Raw genomic sequence first — 18,336 nt, 5'->3', positions numbered from 1 at the left:
TATATCAATTTAACACAACAAAGTGTTAAATTATGGCAAAGCACTCAATCTTATTATTGTAGCTCATCTTTCCAATATTCTGCCTCCTCATCCCCAACCCATGTGTCATTCCTTGCTCAGTTACGTGTAATTTAGATTGTAAACATGTATTAAGAATCTACCTTTTTTATTTGTCTGAAGATCATGCACACCTGTGCTTCTATATAAATAAAAATCTCACGTGGCTAAGAATCTTGATTCCTAGAAAATACATTAATTTAATAATGCATTTACACAGTGGAACAGATCACCAAAAGGTAATCAACAAATCAGATATCTTTCTAAGAAACATGTTCTAGTTTAACCACAAATTATGGAACTAGATATAGGAATTACTGCATCAAATTCTAGGATCTGCATTGTGCAGGTGGCCAGAATAGAACATAATGTGCCTTTCAGGCCACCTATGAAATTCAAAAGCTGCAAGTCAGTCAATAGAAATTATAACCTTATTTACGAATAAAGACACAGTATGGTACATAGCACTGAAACAGTACAACCTGGCTCTTTTCCCAGGAAAAAATTATGGACTAAAATTTGAGATTCATGGGTTCAGATTAACAATGATCTCACAAAACTAAAATGAGATTTTGGGTAGGCCAATGAAGACATCCATGCAATGTGTTGCAGCAATCAAAAATATATGCTAGAGAATATAAAAAAATAGATAAAAGGTTCTCAGATGAATATAGTGCTCCATTTTAGTTGTCCAATCTCAGAAGTGGAAGAGCAGTAGCATGAAGGATTTGAAGGTCTGGAATTAAGTGGACATAAAAAGCATATCAAATAAAATGGACTATTTATCCTTTCCCATAAACCAGAAGAAGTGGGGGGGGAAAAAGGGGGGGGGATTCAAAATGAAGAAGGCTGAAAAATGAAAAAGAAAAAGCTGATAGCTATACAGGATTAAGGAACTCTCTTCCTCTAAATCCAAAGTGATCTGAAAGTGGAAATATTTTATAAGCGGCTGGCCAAGCATCAAGTACAGGCATTGTTGAACTAGATGGGCCCATTTTTTTTGTTTTGACATGGCAATCATATATAACAACAAAGCTACCATTGTATGTGCTCTTCCCTGATCTTACAGCTCACAAATTTCAACCTGTGTAGTTAGAATTGGAAGACCGAGCCATCCAAAAGTCACCACCATAATCCAGGAACCACCTTCCCAATAATAGTCAACTTGCAAATTCCTAGTTCGGGCTTTCAGAAAGAAACAACTCTGGTTCCAATGAATAAATATCTATGGTACTCATGGCCCCCGCACCATACTAGTATGAGAGCATCACAATCTTTAATGTATTTATCCTCCCAACACCCTCTGTGAGGTAGGGTAGTGCTATTTTCCCTCTTTTACAAATGGGAAATTGAGGCACGGTGGTTTTCCAAAGGTCACACGGGGAGTGTCTGAGTGGAGGAGAGAACTGAACCCGGGTTTCCTAAGTCCTAAGCACGGAAAGGGCAAATTCAAGAAAGACCAAAAATGTTCTGCATAAAGCATCAACTCACATCTGTCTCATCACCCTGAAATTAAAACAAATGGGGACCAGCAATCTGTCTTGTCCAGTATTCTGTGAGACAGAGGTCTGTACTGGATTCTTCAGAGAAAGTTACAAGAAACCCTGCAGTAGCAGTTACAAAATAAACAGTCCTCTCAGAAAGCTTCTTCCTAGCCCCCATTAGAGGCTTCCTTATGCCTTGAAACACAAGGATTTATATCTGTTTTTAAAAAAAAAAAAAAAAAAAAAACCAAGAGTTTTAAGTCCTAACTTTTGTAACTCTGGATGGTCTCATTAGCTACATCAATTTTGAAACTATTTAAAATTCTACACTCTTGGCTTCAACAGTATCCTGTGGCAGTGAAATAACTGTGTATTGCACATAACAGTATTTCCTTTTATCGGTTTTAGGTCTGCTGGCAAGATTTTAGGATTCCCAAACTTTAACAACCTGTGAACCCCTTTCACTAAAATGTCAAGTCTCACGAACACCCTCCTAAAAATGAATATTTCCAGGGATTTTCTCCTTTACCTGAGTATAAATGATAAAAGCAGTGATCTTGAAAATACAAAATTTGTTTTTATGATATGCTTATTAAATAATAATAAATAGTGTGTATCATTACAGTATTATTACATTATGAAAATGGCACCACTCTTCCAAGGTCTCACTTTCGTAGCTTGAATAAGCCTGTTATAAGAGAAGGCTCCTATGTTTCATCAAGGAGTATCAGATGTGAAACAGCATGAAGGTATTTAAGAAGCCAACTCAAAGAGTTCCTCCTACACAAGCATTCAGGTCTTGAGCAGTCCAGGCAAACAACGCACGTTACAAAGCTTAAATTTGTTCTTCATAATTTTAAAAACAATACTAGCTGCCCATTTAATTTTAAAAACAGCAAGAAATATCCACCTCCCTTTCCATTTCTTATAAGGAGTCATGAAGTTTAAATCACCTCAGTGTAACAGATATGCTTGCTTTGATCTGCTTAGCTCTTGGAAGTCCAGGCGCTCCAGGGTGCTGGCCCCGTGCTGCCCGGGATTCCTAGGGACAGCTCTGTCCGCCATTAGGGAATTTTTTCCCAAGAACCCCCTGTAACATTTCACGAACCCCAGTTTGGGAACCACTGGTCTAGACTCTAGATTTACTTGGTTCTGCCTCAGCGCAGGGGCCTGGACTTTATGACCTCTTGAGGTCCCTTCCAGCCCTACACATCTATGATTCTATGAACGCAAGTCATCTACAATGGAGCAGGAAAGTCTCAATAGGGAAAAAGAAAAAAAAAAAGGCACAGTAGAACTAAAAAGTTTTGGTAAATAGCCTAACTACACTGTATTAATAAAAATGAGGTGAAAGCATAAGATCTCACAAGAAGGATACCGACAGGGGTAGTGACAGACAAGACTAAATTTCTACTCTCCAGGAAGCTCAAAGCTTGCATATCAAGAGCATGTTTCTCCTTGAATTGCAGTCTTTACAAGCAATGCTTGAAGAAAGAAAAGCTTTCTAAATTAGAAGTCCATGTCTGGTTAAGCATCTGATTGGCTACTGAAGGGATGTTATATGCTTACCTGTCAAATATCCTTGCCTCCTTCAGAACATTCCCCAGATTGATGTAAGCATCCAAGAAGTTTGGGTCAAGTGTCACAGCCTGAAGATATTAAAAAAGGTAACTTACAAGCTTTGAACATTACCACATACCTTAAACAGTACCCTAAGAAACCCAAAGTTAATATTTATTTAATGGATATAACCCGATTTGTAAACAGTTATTTAAAGGATCTATAAACAAACTACGAGTAAGGAAGATTAAAGGCAAGCATAAAATGCTAATATACACAACATATTCCTGCTTGCTTTCTGGAGTGAATTTAGCACTTGTGAAAGATGCTGGATTGACAACAGTGAGGACTGAAGTCCTATTTTTATCCACAGAACACACAACAGTACGAGCTCCCCTAAACTGGCCTACCAACATACAGAATCATAGACTTTAAGGTCAGAAGGGACCATTATGATTGTCTAGTCTGACCTCCTGCACAACGCAGGCCACAGAAACTCACCCACCCACTCCTGTATCAACCCTGACCTAGTTGTCTCCATGTTCATACAATCCCTTGCCTGTCAAAATGGATTCCAACAGATGCCAATTGTGGTTGTTTTATGTTATAAAATAAACTAACATCTTTCATCATGTAGTATTCTTGATATTTGCAAGATCGTATGGGGTCACTGCATCACAGTGATACTGAAGCACAGCTATTCTGCACGATGGAGCAACAGACAACAGTGTTTATGGCTTTACAACTAGTGAGACTTAATGGAAATCCTACAGACGTGTTTGGGTGAATCACTCACACATTTTGGTGTGAATCCCTTTCTATAAGGAACGGTTTTCCTCAACCCCACAGTTGTGCCCTAAAGATTTGTTTGAAGTTGGGTTTACTCTGCTTTACCCCCACTAATGTAATGCTATGATTTCTCTACCTGTTTTAGGAAACAACCCTCCTGTACTTACAGGGTTAAGAAATGCAATCCATATCCCTCACCTGTGGCAAAATACTAAGCCAACTACAATTTTTTTAGATGCTATAGAGACAGAGTCGGTACCAGAGTAAAAAAGAGCAAATATTGTATTGGTCTTTAGAAGGCTATTCTAGCAAGTTCATATCCAGTACATTATTTTACTAGGAACTGAAAGTATGCTAATAAATTACAGAAGATACAAAATAAAGAATGCAGATGATTAGATTTTAGAGAAGCATTTGATAGACTAAAAACGTAAAAGTCATTCATATGAAAACTACCACATCAACTACAAATAGCTGAATGATCATAATTGCCATTTGTGATTCTTGGTTTATGTCACAGAGGCCAAAAAAATAATAATAATATATAAATGAATATATATTTATATAAAAAATAGGACCGGATTTAGACCATTAAGGAATCTGAAGAGAAACAGCACATTATCAGATTACGCTAACTGGGAGGTGTTGCACACTAGCGAGAGCAGGAATTATATATACATAAGAATCTAGAAGTAGAAACACGAACAGGAAACAATATTTAACATCCTGGGAAAATGCAATTAGTACATCTGTTTAAAGTAATTTTCCTAAGCTGCTCAACGGAAATACTTGGAAACAGCAAACTGAAGAAAAACTACTTGAACAGGAAATTGTACTAGCCAACTTTATTTAAGAGTGCTCAGATACTACCAGGATGCCATTTTAGAAATGCTTGTAATAAAGCAGTTCTCAGAGGAGTTAGAGATGGAAAAAGGCTATTAAAGCCACTTACCTATGAAAATTCCTTATTACAGCAATTCTAAAACACTACTCCAGTGTTACACGTGAATAGGTATTTCATGAGTTAAGTTATACCAATAATTAACAATATACCACATTGGGTAGTAGTATATGCAGACCTGAATACTTCTCCCAGCTAGAAAAGTGCTTATTTGTATCTACACAATCCTTTGCTCACTAGAATTAACTGAAGAACATGACAGGCATAAACAGTTACCTTTTCAAAATGATGAATAGCAAGCCAAATTTCTCCTTGAGCATTGAAAACACAGCCAAGATTACTCCATGCTACTGCAAAGTTTGGTTGAGTCTCAATTGCTTTCAAGTAACAGGCCTTGAAACAGTTAAGAAGAAAGATAGAGAGGAAGGGGAATATTTGTAAAAAGAAAAATGAGAAAAAAAAATCGTCAGTATTCCTTCTCTAACCAGCCAAAAGTGATCCTGCAGTATAGGCTAGCTTGCGCCAAAACTAATGCACTGTAAACAGCTGGCTGATCCTGCGCCAGCGCAAACCAAAACCTAAGTGCAAGCCCACCATTTTTCAGTTATGCTGATCTTTAGGTAATATGCCTTCAGAGACCAATTCACCTGAGGACTTAACACTGTTAGTACAGAACGGAGGATTTTTCTTCCAAATCATTTCTAGTTCTGACTTGTCTGCCACATCTAGGAGTCATCAAGAATTTACTTCACAAAGCAACTGGTTTCCCTTGGATACAAAGGCCTTAAGTCAGGAAAAATGTATATGATTTTAGAAGTACTCTGAAGATGTGGATATAAAATGTTTAAAAAAAAATCTAGAAGCAAACTACTGAAAGTGGCGTTAACATTTTTGAAGGCTTACCTGTCCTTTCCCCTGAGTCAGAAGTTATACGCAAGTTGTATTTTATTCTGCTATTTCTACTCACAACTCCTCCCTCTTGAATATATTTTCACTGAGTCATCTCAGCCTCAAAACCTCAAATAACAGAATTGCATGAAGGTTTAGGTCCCTGTAATGCAAGCGCAAGAAGTCGCTGGCGCATCCTAACAGCACGCCGCCACGCTATCGCTGCAAATTGCTGTGCTACGTAGACTGCCCCAAGATAGAGTGAACGGCCAACCAGAATCATTAATCTACCAGACAGGCCCACGTAGAAACTTCCATGTTAAATTTGACATCTGGACTAAATGAACGGTGACCCGATTTTATCTAAAAGGGTATGGCATGGAGCTCAGACAGCCGCCCAATCACAGATTAATCATCTAGTCAACCGTTCACAAGGGCTTACTCGCACGCAATGCGCGTTACCGCTGCGCAGCCTTTGCGCTACTGCAGGATCACAGCGCATCATCAGAAGAGCAGAACGCTGCAATCCAAACAAAGAAGAAAAAAAGGAAAAAATGAACAACCAGAAGAGTTAGAAGCTTTTACTATAAACTATTTCCAATTATTATTTCTTTTTTTTTTTAAAATATCTTAATTTACTTTTACTTTATTTCTTTGAAAGAATTGTGGCTAGTAGTATAAAACATTCTCTTACATTACTTGCTTGTAAATAAAATATTTTAAGCTGTTTCTGGAGCCACAAGACAGAAGATTCAGGCATGGAGGCAAATGGTTTTGCTGTGGCAGTTACAAACCCGTTACCATATTTCTCATCATGTGACTTTTCGGTGCGTTCCTTGCTGGAAGAGGAGGAGGAGGTGTGTGTCTGCCCTAGATCCAGGCCTCGAGCTCCCTTCAGCGAGGCACCTTACGCATGGAATAGGAGGTTTCACCCACCTGAAACCTTCTAAATACAATATCAGTGGTGAAAAACCAAAAACAAGAGAGAAAATAAAACAAGATCATTAGTAAAAGTTCAACAAAGCAATTGAAATTCTCTGGATATGTCTAACATGGGAATGAGAACAATCTGTAACATAGGAGTCATGCAGAAGGGAGAGGGTTAATCAGGGCTATTGCATACAGCAGGGACTTTTTTTTTGGAAGAAAGGCTCTGAAATGTCTACCAAGAAATTAAGTTTTGGTTCAAACTGTAAGGAATTTGCTGGCTTGATCTTTCAAATGCACTGATAACCAAAGAAATACATTGCAATTTATTCAAGATATTTTTCTTGCTCAATGAGTTCTCGGAAAAAACAGAATAACTTTCAAACTAGGTGTCTCCAGAGCTCTGAAACAAAGAGGTCAGCAACCTAAGGCAGGCGCAGTGTCTTGGCCTATACCAGTCACACTAAAGCTGCAGTGAAGTGCAATACATGTTAGCTGTCCACTTGGTGGGCTGAGAACCAAGTGTCTCAAAGACATTTATAATTGGTGAACTACTATTTCAGAATCTGTTCAGCTCAGATCTGACCAACTGTGAATTATGCTGGTCTAGACAAGTATGCATCCGAGTTGTCAGAAAAAAATATGAACAATGCACTTTAAAGTAGCACTCCCCCTACCCCGCAATAGATAGTGCTGAAAGCAATATCCCTCCCCAAATGGTGCTGCAGCCAAACAGACAGCTACACTATTCATACACTCCACTTGTTAGCATGCGCGTGGGGCTTGGAGTGACGGACGTGGAGTCCAAAGTCACTCTGGTTTCTCCACACTCCTCACCCCTGCAGCGCAGACGCGTAAGGTGGCTTGTAACAAGACCATTTTGTTTTGCAATCAAAGTTTTAAATATGTCAAAAGCTTTAAAACCCATGTTGGTATTCAAATTCTCAGTTTGGGAAACACAGACTGCTAGAAGCCACCTTTCCACTTTAGCAAGTTTTCTTTCAATCAGTTCATTTCCCAAACAAACCAGCTTTGTCCTTCTGATGCTTTATTTTGGGGGAAGACATGGAAGCACAAGTTTAGGGGATGATGTACTGCATCTATGATAGTTTATTAGCCTTTCTTCCACTATAAAGGTGAGGGGAAAGGTTAAAGAATAAAATCTTTAAAAGCCAATATTACAGAGTAACATTTGGATAAGGGTTCTTCTCCACTTACAAGCCGCAAAGGACTTTAGAAGAGCAGCATTTTCAATAGCACCTGCATTGTACAGGAATCTCGAGCTAAATCACAGGCTCTCTGCTTGGCACCAGCAGGCAAGCCTCAGATTTGAAGGAGTTATTTATTTCCAGATAAGATCATGGTGAAGGCCCTGCCCAAGACTTCAGAATGATATCAGATAGTCTAGTTCAGCAGAAAGACTCAGTAATGTTCCGTTTCTTGTTTTAAACCAACATTTAACATGGACGTGCCATATCTTGCCCTGCAACTACGCTGGGGCAATTCAGTGCCTTCAGTTTTCAGCAGTTTCTCAGATTGTTTGCAGATCAACGCAGATTTGAAGACTTGGTGAAAAGTTCAAGTTTTCAAAACATTGATGTTTAAATGTATTCTACTGAACACCTACCTTGGCTTCTTCCAAGCGACCCAGGGCTTTGAGCAGGTTCCCCAGGTCACTACGAACACAGTACAAGTCCTGAAAATCAAAGTCATGTTGTCAGCAGCTGCACTTGGGAGTGAAGAGACCTCATGAAAGTGCTTAAACTTCTCTAATCCCCTAGTGCTCATTGTTTTCTATTGTACTGTTCAAGACCCTTCGTAACCAAGTAGAGGAGGCCTAATGACTTCTCTAGACCTAAAATCTTTGATGTAGTGCGTAATCAAGCTGTTAAACAGTAATATGGTGACTCCTATAAAGAGAAGCACTCAATTAATCCAATTCCAGTAATGGAAAAACACCAACAGCAAACAAAGAAAATAAGTTTTTAGGTCTCGTTTTTGTATGAGAGCCTCAATTCTTTTGAGCAGTAGTGAAAATAATTTTGGGAGAAACTATCAAAAAAATCTACCTTAGGTCTCAAACCCATCACCCTAATCGTACCTTCGTAATTATCTGTGCTTTGTTCAGATTCTATTGTGATGGGGACCTTAAGTACCTAGACAGAAAGTAACCCTGCCTCTACGGCAGCTTTTCTTTTCCAATTTTGTTCATTTGGTAGTTTGTCCCATTTCCCCTGCTTCGCTGTCCCTATTTTATCATTTTCTTACTTTCATTGTAACCAGAGCCAGGACTCAGAACTAAAGTATTATTTTGGCAGCAAATGGGAGGACCAGGAAAGGAAGGCACTTCCAGCGTCCACTCCCCGGAAAGATACACATTTTAAACTTGTTTTACATTGAGTAGAACACAAGGAAACAATAGTGCAGTATTCCTGAACAGCGCACAAGCCGACAGTGTGCTGCAATGAGGAAAGCTAAACCTAACAATTTTTTACCAGAGATTATTTTTTATCAAATAAAATCATGATTTTTAACCACCCCAGGGAAAAGCCAGTTAGAAAATGCCTTACACTTGGACTATTTTAAAAACAGTTTTGTTAATGCACACCACAATACACTTAGTTTTAGTTACATATTTAAACTGTGGTTACACAAGACAGTATATGTGGATTAATTTACGGATGTACAAAAAGTAAAACTGTGTATAATACATAATATATGTATTTATAATACTGATCAGAATATCTGCATACATTTTGCTTCAGTACCCTCTCAGGGAATTTATACATGTCATGACCCATTTCAGTTTTCAATATTATATAAACAAAAGTCAAAAACATTTGATTATGTGAAAACGACAATGCAGAGTTGTAGGCCTGAAGCATTAAGCAATCAGAAGCATGCACAGTTGCAGACTACCAGTCCAGGTCCTATTGGTCATGCAGCATTCTATAGTAGAAGACCAACTTTGAACCTACTCCTCAGTTCTGAAGGGATGTATCTAAAGTTTGAAATGATTTGTTCTATGCTTGCTGAACTTCTGGATACTAACAATTATTTCTCGCAGATTCCTGGTTTAAACCAGTATTTACCAGCACCCTGTCCTAAACCAGTTTTTCCCCGGGAAACTGACAATCCTGATCCAGTAGCCAATTGTCCCACTGCAGTCAGCAGGGCTGTGTGAAGTATTTGGAGAGCACAATGCAGACCAGAGGTCAGCTCAGGCCTAATTTTAAACCCTGAAATGAACCTGAAGCAAGCACAACCCAATGCAAATCCCACCTGAGTGTGTTGAGGCATTTATAGAACTAACCCAAACATGACCCTTCCCCCTGAACTCGTGTCAGCATGGCCTCCTCGTCCTTGGGGTTTGGCCTGGTGGGGGTTTCCTGCCCCCCTTGCCCACGGAGTTGACATGACAGCTGCTGCATGCCCTGCTCCTTCTGGCTGCCATGGCCTCATTGTACTGTGCATGATGTGGAGTGAGAAGTCTACATCAGTCTTACTCCACAGAGAGATTGTAGTGGCCAGCAGGAGAGGGGCCTGCAGCCACTGCCACACTGACCGCATGGGTAGGTGGTGACAGAGCCTACCTGACCCAAATGGGTCAGGTTATATTCTGACCTGACCCGAACCCCACAACTGAATTCTGATTCTGTCAGGTTGCAAGGCTCTAGTGAAGACTAAAAAGATAATGAACAGTCTAACATCTTGGCATTAGGTATATGACAAAGTCACTAAAGCAGATGATCCCATCCAAGGGAAACACTGAAATGTTAAATATTAATCTTTTTTGCATCTTGTTAATCCATAGTATGGATTTATTAGTATTTAACAACTTTCAGGTTTATATGATTTAAAAACTTCAAAAGACGTTAATGACAGTACAGCATTCCCTAGTTCTCAATCCAGAGATCAATTTTTCCCTACTCTCTTCCTTCTCACAGAATTTCCTCATGTAAGTCAAAGGCATCAATAGCAAATCACCTATTAGAAAAAAAATCTAAAAATCATTCATAGGTTCCAAAGCCATAAGGGACCACTGTGATCTAGTCTGACCTACTGTATAACACAGGCCACAGAATTTCCCCAAATTAGCATATCTTTTAGAACATCAATCTTGATTTAAAGATTGCCAGCAATGGGGAAATCTACCATAATCCTTGGTAAACTGTTACAATGGTTAATTACCCTCGCTATTAAAAATGTATGCCTTATTCCCAGTCTGAATTTCTTCAGTTTCCAGCCACCGGATCACGTTATACCTTTTTCTGCTAGACTGAAGAACCTATTATCAAGTATCAGCTCCCCATGTAGGTACTTCTAGACTAAGGCTTGGTCTACACTACCAACCTATGTCAGTATAACTACATCCCTCAGGGGTGTGGAAAAAATCATACCCCAAGCAATGTAGTTATATTGACCTACCCGCCAGAGTAGACAGTACTATGCTGGCAGGAGAGCATCTCCCACTGACATAGCTACTACCTCTTGGGGAGGTGGATTAACGACGCCAATGGGAGAACTCTCTTCCTTCAGCGTAGAGCATCTTCATTAAAGCACTACAGCTGTGCCAGTGCACCGTTTTAAGTGTACACAAGCCCTAATCAAGCCTCCCCTTAATCTTCTCTTTGTTAAGCTAAACAGGTTGAGTTCCCTGAGTCTACCACTATAAGGCATGTTTTCTAATCCTTTATTCATTCTCCTGGCTCTTCTCTGAACCCTCTTCAATTTATCAACATCCTCGAATTTTGGATACCGGAATTAGGTATTCTGGCAGTGGTCTCACTAATGTCAATTACAGAAGTAAAATAACCTCTCTACTCCTACTCGAGATTCTCCTGTTTATGCAGCTAAGAACTGAATTAGCCCTTGTGGCAACAGCATTGCCCTGGGAGCTCATGTTCAGCTGATTATTCACCATGACTCCCAAATGTTTTTCAGAGTCATTGCTTGGGAAATTTCCTTTATTAACTCAATTATACAGGTAAGTATATAACAAGCAGTCATAGAACATTCCCAGAAATAATTTTTTTTTTTTTTTTTTTGCAGACAAGCAAAGAATGTCATGCCTTTTAAAAATTGTAAAAAGCATGTTAATTGTAAAAAATCTGATCACTAGAAACACTGTCAGCGGTTCTCAAACTGTGGGTCGTGACCCGAAAGTGGGTCGTGACCCCATTTTAAATGGTCGCCAGATTGGCGTTAGACCTGCTGGAGCCCAAGACTGAAGCCGACGCCCAACCCCCACCACCCGGGGTGGCGGGGCCTTGGCTTTGGCCCTCCAGCCCAGGGTCTTGTAGTAATTGGTGCGATGAAGTTTGAGAACCCCTGCGCTAAGTCTATGGTTAGGGTTTCACCACCAGCCTTAACTCTTCAAACCATCATGTAAACCAAAGACTTCTCTATCTGTACTGAAGCAGCAGTGTGCTTGATGGTGGGGTATAACATGGAGCTCTATGAACAGAGTGTTACTTACAGGATTGTACTGAAGGGCAGAAACATAGGCTTGTACTGCCCCTTCCATATCACCTGCAGCTACCAGTGCAGCAGCCAGATTAATATATCCATCAATGAAATCTGGTTTGAGGCGTAGCGCATGCCTATAATGCTCAATAGCTTCTTGCAGCTGCCCACGTTCCTTGTACACATTCCCTAGATTCGAGTAGGCTTCGGCCAACAATGGATTCTGTTTAATAGCCAAAGTGCTGAAGTGAGCAGACCTGGAGAAAATCAGACAGGTTAACACAAACAACTTTGCCAATGGTGGGGTTTACAGGCAAGCCTACAGCCAGAACTACTGGTACAATCTCAAATCCAGGGCTTTGAAGCGGAGCTGGAGTGCGGAGCAGCTCCAGAGCAGTGGAGCTGCAGGTTTTTGCCTGGAGCTGGAGCGGAGCCAGAGCACAGCTCCAAAGCCCTGCTCCAATCAGTCAAATATATAACCAATTAGCCATCCTTGCAAAACCATCCAGCAAGTTTTATCTGCCCAGGCACAAAATCTACAATTCCAACTTCACAATATTTTACATGTTCATTCAAGACAGATTACTTGTCAGAGGTAAGTTGAATTTTGCAAATCTTCTAGCCTAAGATCACACTGATGAATCAAAAACACTGCAAGACTTCTATTCACACTTTTCACAGTTGCAGGCTTTGGCACTCCTTCCGATCAACCTACGCATATGTTTTTTTCTGACTCTTTTCAACAGACAGTATAACAGGGAGGGGTGATGTAGAAACTTTTTGATCCCTAAACTTGGGAAATATTACACTTGATCTAAACCACATAAAATGATACCAAGGCACTATGGTGAGGAGATGCTTGTAGCAATAATTCTAAACACACCATTTAATTACTGTAGTTACACCTCCAATAACTAGAACAGCTAGTAAGCTTTTAAACATCTGAGGCATAGCAGAAAGATTAATGAAGGTAAAAATACACCAATGAGTCAACTTTGAGGCTAAGAAAATTTCACAAAGATTCCAAAGAGAGGAACATATTTCAGAGGTAAACAACATGTGTTGCGGCCTAACAGCTAGTGTCCAAGTGGCACCAGAAGAAATAAGGTATAAGTGCCTTTGAGTGCACCTGGTACATACAGTTGATGCTGATTTGTCCATTTATGGCATTAAAAGAAGTTCTCTGTCACATGTTTAACCAACTTAAGCTATTTAGAGGAATGCGCGCCTCTCTCTATTCTTCAATTCAGTTACTTTGAGCACAAAACCCAAAGCTCTGAGGAGGCTTAATAAAAGCTAACACACTTTCATGTGTTTTGCATGAAGATTGTCATTTCAGAAGCTCCCATTCCCAAACTGGTGGAGTATGGTTTCACAGAGCAGAATTTACCAACCTTGGACACGACCTCTACAGAAAGAGGTAAAAAAGCCCAGAAGGAAGATTAGACACTACCTTGGAGTTGTCTGGGATGCTATTCACCATAACCAAAGCAAAAAACGGAAAAATAATCTATGGTTAGTGCCCTGACCTTCTCTGTTGTCAGTCAAATAGTGACTCAAATATCAGTTTTGATAACAAAATTAACTAGAATTATAACAAAGTTTCTCATAGCTGCAGACAGCATTAATAGATTCTTTTTTCAGACTAGAAGTGTTAACGATACAAAGAGTATAAATGGACATTCCAAATCTCCTACCTGTCCAGTCTGCGACACTGGAAGTGAATGGATGATAGTAATAAAAGAACGCCAGTGTTATCAGGCTCTTGTCTCCAAAGCTGCATGCAATGTCTCTCTGCTGCTTCAAAGTCTCCTGCCTGATATTCACGATGAGCCAACTCCGCTAACCCTTGGAAGGAAAGCATACGTTTCGTTGGTTCTGGAGAATCACCAAAACATTTAGGGGGGAAAACAAAAAGTTAGAAAATGGAAACAAAAAGTTGCAAAAATATGGTGTGTAAAATTAAAGGATGAAAATGCTTGAAACTACGTAAAGCACTAGAGTGTCTGGCATTTTAAACTCCTAAATCTTCATTTCAACATACTTTTGTGACATCTTTAAGCATATAAATTAATGCTACTTTACAATGGTCTTCTTTTGTTGGGAAATATATTCAATAAGAATTTATAATCAATATATTAAAAACTGGTGAATTTCTGAAAATAGTCATTACTCCCTGCTTCTTTTCATGACATACAAAACTATCAAACTAAATAATATAACATACAACCACTGAGTTTTTAACACTGAATTAGAGACTTCACACTGAAATTCTATTTGAAGAGACTTCTGCTGCAATATTGTATTTCCTATCCTTAATACCAAATACCTCAGCATGAAAACAGGTTGAATCTGTTTGCTTATTCCCCCCACCTGAAGCCAGAACCTGCTCATAATATTATAATCAGTTTCTCTAGTAAGTATTGGGTGGGAAACAGCAAGAACGGTAGCATTCTTAAAAATAAAGATATAGGTTTCATGCAAAAATCAAGAAATAAAAGAAAGGGAACAGAAAGACTTTTGCTATATATGCAGACTTGTTTTCCATTACAACTTGTTTCAAAGTTTTCATATGGTGCCACCAAGTCTCAAATAGTATTTCCCTTGCCTCACACACAGCTTATCTCATCTATGCTGAACAAAAACAAATCAACAACAAAAAACCATCCAGAGGGTGGCTTGGCTGACAGAGCATGCTGTAATTAAAGACTATATTCTCCTAGCCTTTCAAGGAATGGGTCATTAGGAAGGACAGGCTGTTTGGGGGGCAAGGTTGTTAAGCAGATGGAGTTATTAATTTTGAATGTCTAGTTAGATTAGGAAGAGGAGTTTTACGTGTTTGATAAAACTTGAATATTTTTGTTGTATATATGCATATTTTAAAGATTTAAATAAAATAGCACCTTTCTGAGACAAAGATCATGCAATCCTACTTCTCAACTACAAATCACAGCTACCTGGCATGGAAAATGAACAATCAGGCTACTACTAAGCAGGGCTTGAAAAATCCATTTGTCCCAGAGAACAGGAAAGTTGCCCTGCACCAAGTTCTGTCTGAACATTTTGTACCACCTATTGTTACTTGTAACACTGAAGATTACTGTAAATGAAAGACCAATGAAAGACTTCCATTTTTCCAGTTATTGTGGGTGCGCTACAACACCTTTGTGCAGCCAGTTTCACACAAACATTTTGCACCATAACCTGGTTGATCTTCATTTTATTAAATGTAAAACCCAAGTACAGCTGAACCCTCCGTAATACTAGGGACCTCAAACAGATCTAATTTACCAGGGAAGCATATAGATACTACAGAAATCCCCGAAAGTCAGTTTCCCCTGCTTGTGAGAATCTAAAAAGTATACTGCTGTGTGAAAAGTAGGAAATTGTGAAAAAAGAAAGAAAAAGGTCAAGGGAATCTGAAGCTACTTATTCAGTTTTTTAATTCACTCATTTCAAATTGATGGTATCCCTTCAATCTTTCATTTAAAAATGAATCTTTCCAGTGCTGATTGTAAAGAGACACTCAGTTCATGTTTGGAAGGCTAAGCTGATTCAGTGTTATCTTCCAAGGGAACACAGACAGCTCTAGTGTGTCTCCTACTGTTCATAGCTTTGACATGCTGCCCTAGGGTGGAATTAGCAATACTCTGGTCATGTACATAACTATGAATCCCTCAACTTTTACCACACAGCTTTGGAAAGCTCCTAAGAGAAGCTGGCTTAAGTTATTCGCAAACAAGCCTCCAAAATAGGCTGAAAGAATAAGTGGTGCTTCAAATTTTTAATCCTACTACTAGCCACAGGCTATGAAAGCTGGACTCTTCTTCGGGAATCTAAGGACACCAGCATTCCCAGGAACTTGATCTGGTGGAGGACTGGGCAACTCACCAGAGGATTGCCTAGACCAGTGGTTTTCAAACTGTGGGTTGTGACCCATTACTGGGTCCCGGAATGAAAGGCATTGGGTCCCATCATCGGCGCTGCCCGGCTAAGGCACCGCTCTGCGCCCCGTAAGCGGGTTAAATTGGAAAAGATGGGGATCGATAGGAAAATCCAGAGGTGGATAAAGAACTGGTTAAAGGGGAGACTGCAGCGGGTAGTACTGAAAGGTGAACTGTCAGGTTGGAGGGAGGTCACCAGTGGGGTTCCTCAAGGTTCGGTTTTGGGTCCGATTTTATTTAATCTATTTATTACTGACCTCGGAACCGAATGTAGGAGTGGGCTTATAAAGTTTGCGGATGACACAAAGTTGGGAGGCATTGCCAATTCGGAGAAGGATCGGGATATTCTGCAGGGAGACTTGGATGACCTTGTAAATTGGAGTAATAATAATAGGATGAGATTTCATAGTGAGAAGTGTAAGGTGATGCATTTAGGGATGACTAACAAGAATTTTAGTTATAAGCTGGGGACACATCGGTTGGAAGTGACGGAGGAGGAGAAGGACCTCGGAGTCCTGGTTGATCGCAGGATGACTATGAGCCGGCAATGTGACGTGGCTGTGAAAAAAGCTAATGCGATCTTGGGATGCATTAGGCGAGGTATTTCTAGTAGGGACAAGGAGGTGCTGCTTCCGTTATACAAGGCGCTGGTGAGACCTCATTTGGAGTACTGCGTGCAGTTCTGTCTCCCATGTTTAAAAAGGATGAACTCAAACTGGAACGGGTACAGAGAAGGGCCACTAGGATGATCCGAGGAATGGAAAACCTTTCCTATGAAAGGAGACTTGAGGAGCTCGGTTTGTTTAGCCTAACCAAAAGAAGGCTGTGGGGGGATATGATTGCTCTCTTTAAATATATCAAAGGGATAAATACCAGGGAGGGAGAGGAATTATTTCAGCTCAGTACTAATGTGGACATGAGAACGAATGGATATAAACTGGCTGTGGGGAAGTTTAGGCTTGAAATTAGACGAAGGTTTCTAACCGTCAGAGGGGTGAAATTTTGGAACAGCCTTCCGAGGGAAACGGTGGGGGCGAAAGACCTCTCTGGCTTCAAGATTAGGCTAGATAAGTTTATGGAGGGAATGGTTTGATGGGATAACGTGATTTTAGTCAATTAGGCAATAACGTGCCATCGCTGGTAAAATGAGGGTCCGGCTGGAGAATCTTGCCTGTATGCTCGGGGTTCTACTGATCGCCATATTTGGAGTCAGGAAGGAATTTTCCTCCAGGGTAGATTGGCAGAGGCCCTGGAGATTTTTTGCCTTCCTCCACAGCATAGGGCAGGGGTCACAAGCTGGAGGATTCTCTGCGACTTGAAGTCTTTAAATCACGATCTGGAGACTTCAACAGCTGAGATAAGGGAAATTGGGTGGGTCAGCTTTTGTGGCCTGCATCATGCGGGAGGTCAGACTAGATGACCATAATGGTCCCTTCTGACCTTAAAGTCTATGAGTCTAAGCGGCCAGCAGCAGGCCCAGCTCCTAGGCAGGGGTGGGGGAAGGGGCGCGGCCCCACGGGGCTCCACGCGCTGCCCCCACCCTGAGCACTGGCTTCGCACTCCTATTGGCCGGTTCCCAGCCAATGGGAGCTGGGGGGGCCGGTGCCTGCAGGCAAGAGCCATCTAGGAGCTGGACCTGCTGCTGGCCGCTTTCAGGTGCAGCACAGTCTGCGGTGCCAGGACAGGCGAGAAGCCTGCGTCTGCACCCTGGCTGCACCGCTGACCAGGAGCTGCCGGAGCTGCGCTCCAACCCCAGTCCTGAGCCCCCCCAAACCAGAGCCCCCTCCTGTACCCCAAACCCCTCATCCCCAGCCCCACCCAAGCCTGCACCCCCCAGCCCTGACCCCCTCCCACACCCTAACCCCCCACCTCAGCCCAGAGCCTCCTCCCACCCCCTGAACCCCTCATACCCAGCCCTCACCCCAACCCTATATCCCAGCTCTGAGCCCCTCCCACCCCCCAAACCCCTAATCCCCAGCTCCATTGGGTCACGGGCATCAACAATTTTCTTCAACTGGGTCACCAGAAAAAAGGTTTGAAAACCACTGGCCTAGACCACACTGTCAGGTACCCAGTTCCCACTGGTGCTACCTCTGGTTCAGTTTTAGTCCTTCAAATAGCTGGTGCCTGGTTAAAAAAAAAAAAAAAATCCAATCCCTGCTGTTAAGCATTCTTCTACTACTGAACAGGGCCGCCCCAAGCAGCCAAAACCAAAAAAAAAAAAAAAAACCCCCGCCGCGATCGTGATCTAAAAAAAGACGCGATCGCGATCTGCGGCGGCAATTCAGCGGGAGGTCCTTCACTCCCAGGCGGAGTGAGG

General features: G+C 41.0%; 1 protein-coding gene across 2 annotated transcripts in view; it reads right to left on the bottom strand.

Annotated features, from left to right (window-relative positions):
• The window catches only part of OGT (O-linked N-acetylglucosamine (GlcNAc) transferase), a 60,154-nt gene that overhangs the window by 39,172 nt on the left and 2,646 nt on the right, over nucleotides 1-18,336 (bottom strand). The window contains exons 2-6 of one of the 2 annotated variants that reach the window (XM_024199232.2): nucleotides 13,770-13,950; nucleotides 12,086-12,329; nucleotides 8,234-8,302; nucleotides 5,068-5,184; nucleotides 3,111-3,190 (exon numbers count right to left, since the gene is read on the bottom strand). In XM_024199232.2, the coding sequence (XP_024055000.1) occupies nucleotides 3,111-3,190; nucleotides 5,068-5,184; nucleotides 8,234-8,302; nucleotides 12,086-12,329; nucleotides 13,770-13,950 (691 nt within the window). The remainder of the gene's footprint in view (nucleotides 1-3,110; nucleotides 3,191-5,067; nucleotides 5,185-8,233; nucleotides 8,303-12,085; nucleotides 12,330-13,769; nucleotides 13,951-18,336) is intronic. The other variant, XM_024199233.2, reaches the window with a different exon arrangement.

Source organism: Terrapene carolina, unplaced genomic scaffold, assembly GCF_002925995.2.
Source record: "Terrapene carolina triunguis isolate 2854851 unplaced genomic scaffold, T_m_triunguis-2.0 Scaffold605, whole genome shotgun sequence".
NCBI classification, from domain to species: domain Eukaryota; kingdom Metazoa; phylum Chordata; order Testudines; family Emydidae; genus Terrapene; species Terrapene triunguis.
Note: the sequence above shows the minus strand (reverse complement) of the source record. Positions and strands in the feature narration are given on the sequence as shown.